Source organism: Pomacea canaliculata, linkage group LG10 (assembly GCF_003073045.1).
Source record: "Pomacea canaliculata isolate SZHN2017 linkage group LG10, ASM307304v1, whole genome shotgun sequence".
In the NCBI taxonomy this organism is placed as follows: domain Eukaryota; kingdom Metazoa; phylum Mollusca; class Gastropoda; order Architaenioglossa; family Ampullariidae; genus Pomacea; species Pomacea canaliculata.
In genome coordinates, this window is record NC_037599.1 from 22,875,284 (window position 1) to 22,888,747 (window position 13,464).

Sequence of the window (13,464 nt, forward strand, 5' to 3'; positions counted from 1 at the left end):
TACGTTAATCTATCATTGCCAGTGTATTTTGGATAATTTAGTGATTATTCATGATGCACATATTGTAGGTGCTACAACGCATTACGGTGGTTGGAGGAAGGCATGATGCTGAGGAGGTGGACCGTCTGGAGACAAAATGTCTGACCTCTGTATCTTGTGGATGACAGGTTTAGACGGTCATACCAGTGTGCCACTTATGCATGATTAATAACCTGTTACTTCACGAGCTACGTACACTAGCACCGGGAAGCTTCCTATTTGGTAAGGCTAATCACTCACTTGATCCACCCTGTCCCTGGTGCAGAACAGTATTTACATCTCGAGCTATGGCACCCGCCATCATCAATTTCCTTTACCAAATCTGACAACCTTACTTCGTTACCTTCCTCCTCGCCCACCCCAGTTCGGTATTGAGTGTGGTAGTTTTGGGAGTATGGGCAATGAATGTCGGGTGGTTATTTGTTTGTCCCGCAATGACAGTGATTATGTAGAAGTGCATCACGACAGTTAATGTAAATGTTTGTGCTGACATGAATTCTCGTCTTGCATGCTTGACAAGACTGCCACATAGCGAATCCCGGCAAAAGTCAGATCGTGACACCGACCATCAACGAAGCTTATGCACTCGCAGAGATTGTAAAGAGGGTTCGAACGATCAGTTTGAGGTGACGAGGGATTATGACTCCCTTCTCGTTGCTGTGCAGTCTCTTAGCTCACACATTGAGCACGCATGGAATCGGTGTCGTTAAGCTCAGCTCCTATAGAGTCACCAATGAGTGGACCGCAAGGTATTGTTGGGACGTTATTCGGCGTCTCCAAGAAATTGCATCGGAGGCATGAGCGTGTCTACTCACACTAGGCTTGTTTACACATGAACAAAAAAACTTATACCCAACACAGATTCTTTACTGGGTAAAGCTTTTTCATTTGCTCATCCTTGGATGTACACTAGATATGCAGCATGATGGCAACTATCGTTTTTTTATATGTACCTGAGTGACATGGCTCGAACACGTCATATCGACAGGACATCAAAATTAAAGTAGTCTACACTTAGTTGGGATGATGGATCTCTGAACTCTCCAATAATTCTCCAAATTCTCCATACACTTCTGCGGCAGTCAGCCAGTATAGTGTCTGTGTCCGTTATGTCTCGGTGTGCGTCTATCCGTAAGAGTGTTCCTTGTTTGTCCATCAAAATTTACGTTATTGACCTTATTATTACTTAATATCATGAAGTGGCTTTTGAAAGGGAAGTAGCTTACTTAAATCTAATTGTCTTGCGGCCTGTTAAATGATTTCCCGAGTCGACATTCCCCACCCCTTTTATTTTACCCGGGCTGACAAAGGACAGGGTGGTCTGGTCTGTTTATCCGGCCCGCGCTCTTGAATGGGGCTGACTTGGTCGATGTATTTTTTTTCCCTTATTTTCGTTTTCTTTTTGTGTTAGAAGGATTACTTACATTCCTCCTCTGATTTTATCTGTGGAGCGGGTACTACGTTTATCCTTTACCAAGGACTTCACTCTTGAATTTCGTTTCAAGCTGATCCTCCTGCTATCCCTGATCTTGAACTGCTGCCGTCCAGGTCCTGTATATTCTTTGACGAATTTGTCCTAGCCGACCCACCTGTACTACAAGATCCATTTCTAATTTTTTGTCGCTACGTGCCATTATCTGAGAAGATGATAGCTTGCAACGGTAACAAGTGCCACACTGCCATACCACCAGTCCACTTTAGACCACGTGTGGATTTAACAATATTTTAATATTTCGTGGGGTGACAGGACACTCGGATCCTGAGGACGGCAAATGTCTGTGTCAGATGTTCTGACACCACCCTTGGAAATGTACCCGGAAAGAACATGTATCCCTTAGAATAGTGGGTAGTAATAGTAGTTGTAATAGAAGTAATAGTAATAATTAATAATAACAATAAATTTAGGATCTAGCAAAGGAATCCGACCGCTGGGCATTGTTTACATGTTATTGTGAGACAGTTGCGGAACTGGATGCGAATAATATTTTCCGTGGCGCGTTATTCAGTGAAGCGACACATTTGGCAGGATTGCTGATTTCAGGAGGAATACACTTTTAATTATATAATAAATATAAGGTGTATTTCAGGCTCTGAACTTGACAAGTATGCTTATTTTTATTTTTATATTGTATTCTGCCTAAATAATCTGTGGATCACCGACTGGGTCTTTAAAGCTTTCCTCTACCGCAGATATTTACAAATAACTACAACTACTTATTAAGCATGCGAAGGCGCTCAATTACTTTTGTAGGATGTAAATGGCTTATCGTGCCTAGGAAGCATGGAATGATAAAAGTCTGGATATAGAGGCTGAAAGCTTTTGTAGGTATTAGTAGTGTATGTACTCAGACTTAAATATCTCGAGGTAGTGATAACGATTGTAATGAAAGCAGAAAAAAATGGCAAGAGAAAGAAAGAAGGAAAGAAAAAAAAAACAACAGAAAAACAAAAAAGGGAAAGAAGAAGAAATAATTAGCAACTATAGCAACAGGATAAGGAGGATGATCGCTAGAAGGTAAGGCAATAGAAGTCCTAGATACACGTATACCTCCTGACGTAGTTGAACGTGGTGAAAAGGGAAAGACGTAAAAAACAACGTTACTTTCTTATATTACTGATAGAGCTTATGTCTATATATACAGCTTGAAATACCTGTCGCCGTGTGTTTGAGATATCACACTGGTTTGAGCACCGCCCCGCCACGATTAAACTGCAATTAAAAGACCCACCTGAAGAAGCCTTTTTGAAATTAAAGCCATGCTTCTACAAACCATTATAAAACTCTCTTGGTTGAGATTTTTGATTTTTTATCAGGAACCAGGAAGGCAGGCAGAGTCCCATGTTCATGGGTTGTGAATGCTTGCACTCTGACCCGTCTACGTCATTGTGCACGAGTGAAAGTCACAGAGGAACACACAAAGCAAGAACAAAAACTGTTTATAATCTCATGAAGAGTCTGACAATTTTGAATCTCATTCATATTCGTGTCTGTTCATATCATATGCAAAATGTTGGAGGTTATGTAGGGTGTTATGTTTGATAAGAAAAATTACAACGAAATCTCGTTCTCAGTCACGTGACCTTATATCGTCTGCGTGCGATTGCTTACCAAGCGATACGAAGACCTATGTCGAGCAAGTGCGTTGTACCCGATTGCAGATAATAAGTAATAAAAAAAATTGGGGTGTTGTAGCACGTCAGACACGAGTTCGTCTCCTACTTCGGACGGACACTCATCGGAAGGTGACAACGAGTCGATTCAACTGGATTTTTTTCGATTTTTAAAAACAACGACGACTGATTTGGTGCTGATTAACTTTAAGATAAGTAAATAATTATTCATTTTCCTGTATTGTTCTCGTGAGATGTAATGGTCATCAAATATAATTTTCAAACGTTTGGCACCGTCGTCAGAGCTTTGCGCCTTGAAGTTTGCTGTGGTGAAATATGAATGACTTGCTACTAAACTTTTATATCGCCATCGTGCTGTGACTTGCTGCATTTGCATTGCAAACCTGGCAGCTACAGGGACGCAGAACACGAGGGAGGACCAAACGAAGGTAAGTAAATGTTACCAGTTGCGATAAATAGTTCACAAAGAAGTCTCATGTAGATATAAGCCTTTACTCCTTTACATGTCTCACACCAGCGTGTCATTGAATGAAAAGTAAGCTGTGGACAGAAAGATGTTCGCGGGTAAGTGGATTTTTAACATGTGAAAGAAAGAGAGATAATGTGACTCAAAGCCTGTCAATCAAACATACGGCAGCTGCATATGTGTTTACGATTTACTAGTCAAAGGTAGAGTTATGTTGGAATCAAGGGAAAATAACGGGTGGTGCTTCCGTTTGATACCTCCGCTCACCTACACATCTGAATAGCTATCTCCGAGTAATCATGGATTACACAACATAATTTATGAGCTGATACACACTGCTAGCATTCTCTCGACGATTACTGACAAGTACGAAGCACTTCATCTTTGGCGATAGCAATCCTTCTCAATCGCGTTTCATGACAGTTTTTTTTTTCTTTCTCTCTTATTATTGTTGTTGCAAGCTGTGCAACAGGGAGACGAAAGGTGACTACTATGTGATCTTTTGAAGACGCAAAGCATCATAAATGAGTTTGATCACCTGCTGTGCTGCTCGAAGAGTGCAGAACAGGATGACATTCCTTGAAAATGATGTCCTCATAAACACCTAGACAGTGTCCTAACAACCATCTAGACAGGTGTCCTAACCCATCTAGACAGTGTCCTAAACAACCATCTAGACAGGTGTACTAACAACATCTAGACAGGAGTACTAACAACCATCTAGACAGGTGTACTAACAACCATCTAGACAGGAGTACTAACAACATCTAGACAGGTGTACTAACAACCATCTAGACAGGAGTACTAACAGCCATCTAGACAGGTGTACTAACAAACACCAGACAGATGACCAGGATGGTGTAATACCTACTCGCCGTTCACTCCATTTTCTAAACATCGCTATCATCCAACTTTCAATAACAGTTTCTGGTAGGTAAATCTTTATAGCGTATTGCCGAAAAGGTTTAAAAGATGACAGGTATTAGTAATGTACCCAGACTGATCTACTGTACATGGGTAACACTGTGACCCAACCATGCAGCTCAAAGACTTCTTTAACCAATCAGCAATTTCCTCTTTCTTGTCCCATGAAGAAAACGACGTTCCAAGAAATTTTTCATTAACATTCTTCTTCTTAGTCGTCGGTGTGCTATATATAGTCTAAAAACTCACACTGTGATGTTTTCTTTTATTTTATTTCTTCTGTTAGACATCCGCATTTAGCCGACCTTGGAGTCCGTAAATAGAAGAGGAATATATAGTTTTCTTGCAAGCTTACTTTCTGTATGGGGTTTGAGTTTAGCCAAGTCTCCTACTACAGTAACACTTGCCACATTCAGCAGCCATTGTACCAGGTTTTTTTTAATTACTTCACTGAATGTAGGGTTTAGATTTCCGCTTGCTCGAGACTGACAAAAACAAAAGAAAGGCTGTAAGCGATGGCAGCCGCAGGAAGCAGTCAAGGGACGTCATCCTGCACACTGCGAGAGGCGGTTCTCCAGGGTGGTCTGCCCATGCTGATTCGCTGGAGGAGGGCTTCTACGGGCCTGATGAGGCTACCTGCATGTCGCTCGTGATGTCCTGGCCCTCCAGAGTGCAATGGTTGTCAACAGCCAGAACGTCGTGATTGCTTACTACAAGGTATGACAGTCAGTCAGGCACACAAACACAAAACATCACAAAACACACAAACACCCTGAAGACACATGCAAACAATAAACAACTACATTGTAATGCACCAAAGGACGTCGTTCCTTTCCTGAAAGCAGTACAAGATTAAATGGATAACACTGAGCAATATCCTTTGTCCTTTCTCTCAACAAGACGAGCACATCTTCACTCTCCTCTCTCTCTCTCTGTTATACAGACATACTAATACGCATCACACACAGGAAACAAGTGGAGGAGGAGTTCTAAACAAACCAAACACTTTGCAGAACGATACAAGCATTAAGGACGAGACCGATGACAGTGAAGAGGTTGAGACTTATCGTGCACTCCTCATCCTGTCCCTCGACAACGAGGACATCGCCAGTCTCAGAATCACCAGGTTCCCAGACCCTGGAGGGCTAGCATTTTCCCGCTACGTGACTGGCATCTTTTCTGACTGCGACTGGTTTGGTCGCGAAAAGGAGCTCATGATCTCTATGGGTACTTCCTTTTTATATGTATAATATATACAAACAGGCCTTGTGTAGTCTTGGTAATTGCATTCCTTCCCGTGTATAGCGACCAGGTTATCAGGCTGTCAGAGCCAATTCTGAAACTATGAAATACAGAACTTTATACTTCCACTTCGTCAAAACTGAAATCTGAGCGCCCACCTCAGTTCTGACACAAAATGGAGTTTCCTGAAAGGTAGTCAAGAGAATAATTTTCAGACCTCAGTATCTCCGAATCTGGTTAGTCAATTAGTGTTTTGAGTCCCAAGATTTAAAAATAAAAGTACTCGTGTAGATGTATATCAGACAACCTTCCATCGCGTTCTTACTTTTGATGCAGCTCCCTTGAAAAAAGACAAGGCATCTCCTGGACCAGCCTCTAGTGGCATGCCCTTTGGCCCCAACATGTTCAATCCTCCCGTGTCACCTCAGTCACGTGAGCCGAGCCAGGTCACTTCCGGGAAGACTTTGAAGAGGACGTGTGGTAAGCTGGTGACGGTTGCTGCCACTGTCACTCGCCGCCGCAAGGTCCCCGCGGAAAGTTCAGTGAGTAAGTAAGTTCGTATGTAAGGAGGAGTGTCACTGGATAACCCTGCATGTCACTAAGTAACCACGTGATTAGATAATACCTGAGCAGGTGTCAGCAAGTACTGTCACGGCACGGATGGTTCAAACAACACACTCGCACTAGACAATTGCGCGTTCTTTCAAAACACACCAAAATTTTGCCCGAAGTTGCCCAAAATCATGTTCATTTCATTATCGAGTGGCTCAGGACTTTAAAGATTACAACACAAATACTTATTTGTAAACAACTCGCCTCAACACAGTGTTCTAAATGCGACGAAAATCTAAACGATTTATGCAATTTTACATCCGGGGCACTTCCCACGATCGATCCCAGCAGAGTCACATCTCATACGTTGTGTTGCCAACTTTGAAACCTACGTGAGTTCTATTACAATCCCATACTTAATAACAGGAAAAGATGTCATACCTCGTCTAGGCGAGGTTAATCCACAAGGGGTCAGTACCGTCGATGGACCCTCCCCTGCTCTACTCTCTAATCTCAACTCGGGAGATATACATCGTGACTCAGGCACGTCTTCCTCCGTCAGTATCCTGGGCCTGAGTAAATTTTCTACCTCGTTCTCTCCAAAAATCTACTGCTGAAACAGGTTCACCACATATTTCCTGTGACTTTTAACCCTTTCCCCTCTGGCGTTCTCATTCATTCTCCCATACATTCTATCTACATTTGCAGTCCATAAGTCAGGAAAGGGTTAAAATCTTCTGAAACACTCGAAGGCACGGGCTGGTCCGTGACAGTACTTAATATGAAATCCGTGAGCATGTCACTAAGTAAACACTTCACTAGATAAGTAAGTGACCATGCACTACACTACATAGTTGCTAAGCAAGCATGTTATGCCGACATTGAGTTAGTAACTAAGAACTATATATATATGTATATATGTATCAGTAGTCATCAAAGTGGGGAGGTCACTAAATAAGAAACTCGTAAAGGTAAGGCAGTTGATAATTTACTGCATTGTCTGTACATCAGTTAAATGCACTCAGTATGAGAGTACACCAATAAGCTTGAAACACATCTGGATATACATGACTAGAACGGTTGCTGAATATTCTTCTTCTGAGTATGAGATGGTGGTGTCAGTTACAAAATGATCTGATAAAAATCAACACAGATCCTCTACCAGAAATCAAAAGTTTAAACTCGTTTATGCAGTTCTACAAATGATTTTAATTAGAGAAACGCCTTACAAAGGCAGCGCCTAATGAAGTACTCGCGTGTAAAGTTTATCAATTTGTTTCCAGGTGACACTGCAACCTCCCCATCCTCTCCTTCAAGACCAACAGTAAGACTGTCAAACTTCATTCCTATGTCGAATGTTTCACTAAGATATTTGGATAATTTTTTTTTCTGGAGGTTGGTGATTAATATCACCATACCTAATCTACCTAGGGTTGTCGCAAAGCTTTTCTAAGTGCGCGTGTGTGCGTGTGAGAGAGTCAGAGAGAGAGCAAGAAAAAGACGGGCAAGGGAGTGAAGGAAATAAACATGACTACATGCTTCTTAAAAGGCGGATCTCATTATTGCTGTCATCACAACTTCCAGGTGTTCCCGCAGCTTCAAACGATCCTCCGCACAGCGAAGAACAAAACAACGAGCTCCAGTAAATCTCTCTTTTCGCGACTCTCGTCCATTGTCTCGCAAGACGCGAGACCCAAGTGCGACGACCACAGCTCCACCGATGCTGACAGCGACTATGCCGAACTGGACGAAGCGCTGATGGACGCCCACACGCACTTCTACCAACGGCTTTCCTTCAACGACGACAACCTTAAGCTTCCACCACCAACATCAGAAAACAACCGTTACACAGGGCGAGCCGACGTTCGGTCCGTTTTCGAGGCCCCCAGTCATTACAGCCAGTTACGTGGAAACCCACGTGATATTACACTTCCGGGCCAATCGTCATCAGACTCTCCTCGTCCAAACACTTTACCCAGCAACAAAATTGAATATGGTTAGTACAAAATGTCTGAAAATTCGCGGAATCTTAATTATAAATTATAAATATTCTAATTAATATAATTATAAATTGATACCTCAGTGGTTTTAATTTTCATCACATATTGCAAGTTTGTTTGCTCCGCAAGTCTCAGCATATTAACCGCCAGTTTAATCCATGTGGTTCATGCGTTAAACCCATCTCTCAAAACAATGCTCAGAATATGCTTTATTTTTTTCTGGCACACCATTCACTGCTTCGGTGAACTTTTTGCTGTCAGCCAACACCTTCCTGTATAGGCTGTGCTTTCAAAGCACATGTTTGGTGATAAAAACATGATGGCTTTTGTTTACTCCAAGAAAAAGACACCATTTTGCGCTCATTCATATCAGTGTCCCCAGTTTTCCTGTAGGGGCTCAAACATCATTTCACACACACACAGAGTATACATTTCAGCTCCCACCACATCCCAATTCACTCAAGTTCCTAGAAAATGTTAGAAAGAAAAATTCTTCGAACTTTCCGATCGACCTCTGATTGCATGATTGTCGCAGCTTCCAAATAAAAACAACGACGGCATTTAGGTTCTGTGTAGAGGTTAACCTTTACCCTAACCCTGGTGACAACGACAGCTGACAAATTAAAGAGGGCAGTAGGATACGTAAGGTAACTTTTTTCTACACATCTAACTCTCTTCAAGAATAAAAACAAGTATGTACAACAACAACAACAATAATGATAATAATGTTTGCTTAACTAGTGCCATATCCCAGCTCTACAAACACAGTCTAACAAGAGAAAGGGGTGGTTAAACATTCCAAATAGCGACAGACAGTGAAGACATTGTAGAGATCGCTACATGCTGACTGTATATATGTGCAGGGACATCATCGCAGGCTTCGTCACTGATGAACATGTCCGTAAGTGAGCTCTGCGCATGTCTGGAGAAGTGCAGGATGTCGGACCTGGCTCACGTGTGTCGCACTATGGCTGTTGATGGCAGTCTTCTGTGTTCTTTAAGTGATGAAGTGCTTCTGGCAGAGCCATTTCTGCTGACTCGGTTTTTGCTGGAAAAGTGGCACTGTGTGAAAAACGGCTGGAGGCCGAAACTTGTCTGACATTGTTTTCTAATGACTTCAACGGCGAAGGAAAACAAAACAAAAATTTCTTATTTCAATGGGATATATTTTTCAATGTGCAATAAAGTTAACACAACTACTGCTTTTGGTTATCTCATTTAATAGATTGATTGCTGTGGGGGTTGAGGGTATTTAATGATAATACTTCTTCAGCAAATCTCCACTGTATCAAAGCTTGTGGGCTTCGTCCGTTGTTGGTTCTCCAAAACCTGTCCATCGGATTTCGTGAGGCCCACGATATCCCATTGGTAGCGTTTAAGCTCATGGGTGAAGTGGGCAGCGGCGGCGTCACTCACTCACTCACTCACTCACTCACTCACTCACTCACTCACTCACTCACTCACTCACCACTCACTCATCACTCACTCACTCACTCACTCACTCACTCACTCACTCACTCACTCACTCACTCACTCACTCACTCACTCACTCACTCACTCACTCACTCACTCACTCACTCACTCACTCACTCACTCACTCACTCACTCACTCACTCACTCACTCACTCACTCACTCACTCACTCACTCACTCACTCACTCACTCACTCACTCACTCACTCACTCACTCACTCACTCACTCACTCACTCACTCACTCACTCACTCATCTCACTCACTCACTCACTCACTCACTCACTCACTCACTCACTCACTCACTCACTCACTCACTCACTCACTCACTCACTCACTCACTCACTCACTCACTCACTCACTCACTCACTCACTCACTCACTCACTCACTCACTCACTCACTCACTCACTCACTCACTCACTCACTCACTCACTCACTCACTCACTCACTCACTCACTCACTCACTCACTCACTCACTCACTCATCACTCACTCACTCACTCACTCACTCACTCACTCACTCACTCACTCACTCACTCACTCACTCACTCACTCACTCACTCACTCACTCACTCACTCACTCACTCACTACTCACTCACTCACTCATCACTCACTCACTCACTCACTCACTCACTCACTCACTCACACTCACTCACTCACTCACTCACTCACTCACTCACTCACTCACTCACTCACTCACTCACTCACTCACTCACTCACTACTCACTCACTCACTCACTCACTCACTCACTCACTCACTCATCACTCACTCACTCACTCACTCACTCACTCACTCACTCACTCACTCACTCACTCACTCACTCACTCACTCACTCACTCACTCACTCACTCACTCACTCACTCACTCACTCACTCACTCACTCACTCACTCACTCACTCACTCACTCACTCACTCACTCACTCACTCACTCACTCATCTCACTCACTCACTCACTCACTCACTCACTCACTCACTCACTCACTCACTCACTCACTCACTCACTCACTCACTCACTCACTCACTCACTCACTCACTCACTCACTCACTCACTCACTCACTCACTCACTCACTCACTCACTCACTCACTCACTCACTCACTCACATCACGTCACTCACTCACTCACTCACTCACTCACTTCACTCACTCACTCACTCACTCACTCACTCACTCATCTCACTCACTCACTCACTCACTCACTCACTCACTCACTCACTCACTCACTCACTCACTCACACTCACTCACTCACTCACTCACTCACTCACTCACTCACTCACTCTCACTCACTCACTCACTCACTCTACTCACTCACTCACTCACTCACTCACTCACTCACTCACTCACTCACTCACTCACTCACTCACTCACTCTCACTCACTCACTCACTCACTCACTCACTCACTCTCACTCACTCACACTCACTCACTCACTCACTCACTCACTCACTCACAGTCACTCACTCACTCACTCACTCACTCTTTTTTATTTGTCACTGTCAGATTTGAACACACCACCTTTCAGTCTTCAGACCTCGTCGGTAGCCACCAGGCTATACAGCCGTTACCAACCAACGTGTCTAAACTTCGTGAAAAAGTCAAGTTCGCCGTTTACAACAATGAACAAATCCGCTGAACCGAGACGCACACTCCCCAGAACCGGTGACGTCATCGACAACGAGGCTGCTGTTAACGAAGATGACTAGTGCACGACGGACCACAAACACCCTGCTACTGTCCCCTAGTCCCTCCAACTGCCAGGAACACACACGTCATACTCAATGGAGTGAACAAGATCGGAGTGACAGACGGCAACAACCTACCCGATCCTCTCCCTCCAGACATCATTGTACGCGTGGTCAGAGTTGCCTGCCCAGTCAATGGACGACATCGAAAACGGACAACAGTACCCTACAAAGAACCACAACAAGAAATAAGTGACAGATGGCCGGTCCTCCACAGTTCATGACAATTGCTATCCATAATGTCGAGGACTTTGTGTGGACGGCAAGACACAAGCAAGACAAGGAGAGAATAAGTTTCACTGACCCAGTGACTACGCGACACGAGGTGTCCGTGCTAACGGTCACCAGGACACAGCACGGGACTCACCCGTGAAAATATTTCACATCCTCAACTGCGACATCGACGGTTTGCTCGTGAAAACACACTATCCTGGCTTTGTACAAAGCATTAACGTGTTTGTTATTGTGTCTTACAGACATTGTTTGTTATTGTGTCTTACAGACATTGTTTGTTATTGTGTCTTACAGACATTGTTTGTTATTGTGTCTTACAGACATTGCTTGACGTCAGCAGTACACTGCAATGTTTCTCTGACTTCCAACGATACTTCAGTCCTGCTTCGACACTTACATCGCAAGGAAGAGCTGCCGGCCGATATCCTTGTTTTTAGTAAAAAATGTATTTAATAAGTTTTTGCATAGACTGACAATTTGATTTTATTGCAATTTGACACCGAGTTTAACCAGACAAGTTCTGGACTTAAACCCACAGATGAAACGCAGGGTTCGGAGACAGACCAGGAGGAGATCGATCCTCGGCCCAGAACCGGATCCGCTGGGGTTGGTATGGTTGCGGCACTAGGAGGACAAAGAAGACTAAAAAGATAAGTGGGTTTGTGTGTGTGTGTGTGTGCTGCTTCCACCATTTTGTAAGTCTATGATCATGTTGAAAGCACAGTTACATCTGGACTTACAGGTCTACCACAGAGACGTTAATATTCGAATACCACTTCTACCTACCGCAGCGTTCTCATGGCAACCTACTATTTCTACCTACGCATCTGGTTTTTAACATCATTTCTAATCTCCATCTCTTCCCCAGAAGCACATTTTCCCGAGTTCCTCGACCATCTCACCGGAACATGGAGATGAAGCTGAAAATGAGCTTCTACAACAGTTTTTTCAGGGCTGTTCAAATGGTTTTTAAACTTGGGAATCCTCCAACCGTAGACAGGACCATCAAGTGTGTATTTCGGAATCTGGTGAGATCCCCTCAAACTGTGTCTATCAACATGGGAATAGTTTGTGTGAGCTGCACACCTTGTCCCCAGGCCAGTTCTTAGCCCCGCGGGGCCCGAGGCAAAGGCATGTGCGGGGCCTCACGCACGATCACACGGTTTTAGTTGGGATCTAAAGTCACATATCAATCAAAAGCGCGGGGCCCCTTGAAGAGCGGGGCCCTAGGCAGATGCCTCGTCCGCCTGCCCCTAAGCACGGCCCTGCTTCCGGCATCATATCAATATATAGATACACGTACTCCATTACCCCGGCCCCGCGCGGATGGTCGGCCCCAGGCCCGCGTAGTCCTAACGCCGCTTCTGGAAGTGGGGGACATGTGCAAACTGTGCGCCTGCACAGGGCCGCCACGCCAATATATATTGAATATGAAACAAAGTAAATAACGAACAGCTGACGGCAATGTGTCCGATAAACTTTTTAATTAGTATGCTGCCTTTATTCATGTTGCTGGAGTCGGATCAGTAAGCTATTGTAGTATTAAAACGCTCGATCTATATTGGCGGGCGAAGGGGCCACCGATTCTTTCTCTACCCAGGGGCCCCCTTGGTGAAGTCCTTCACCTTTCTGCACTGAAGTAACGTAGGACATATGTATGTCGT

The 13,464-nt window shown here is 43.9% G+C and overlaps 1 protein-coding gene across 1 annotated transcript; it reads left to right on the plus strand.

The window, feature by feature from the left end:
* The first annotated feature begins 5,216 nt into the window (after nt 1-5,216).
* LOC112573838 lies at nt 5,217-9,554 on the plus strand. Its single transcript, XM_025254476.1, has 6 exons — nt 5,217-5,278; nt 5,575-5,788; nt 6,140-6,349; nt 7,639-7,679; nt 7,940-8,351; nt 9,219-9,554. The coding sequence occupies exons 1-6, from the start codon at nt 5,237-5,239 to the stop codon at nt 9,452-9,454; spliced, it is 1,155 nt and encodes a 384-aa protein (XP_025110261.1). The 5' UTR covers nt 5,217-5,236; the 3' UTR covers nt 9,455-9,554.
* The last annotated feature ends 3,910 nt before the right edge of the window (nt 9,555-13,464 follow it).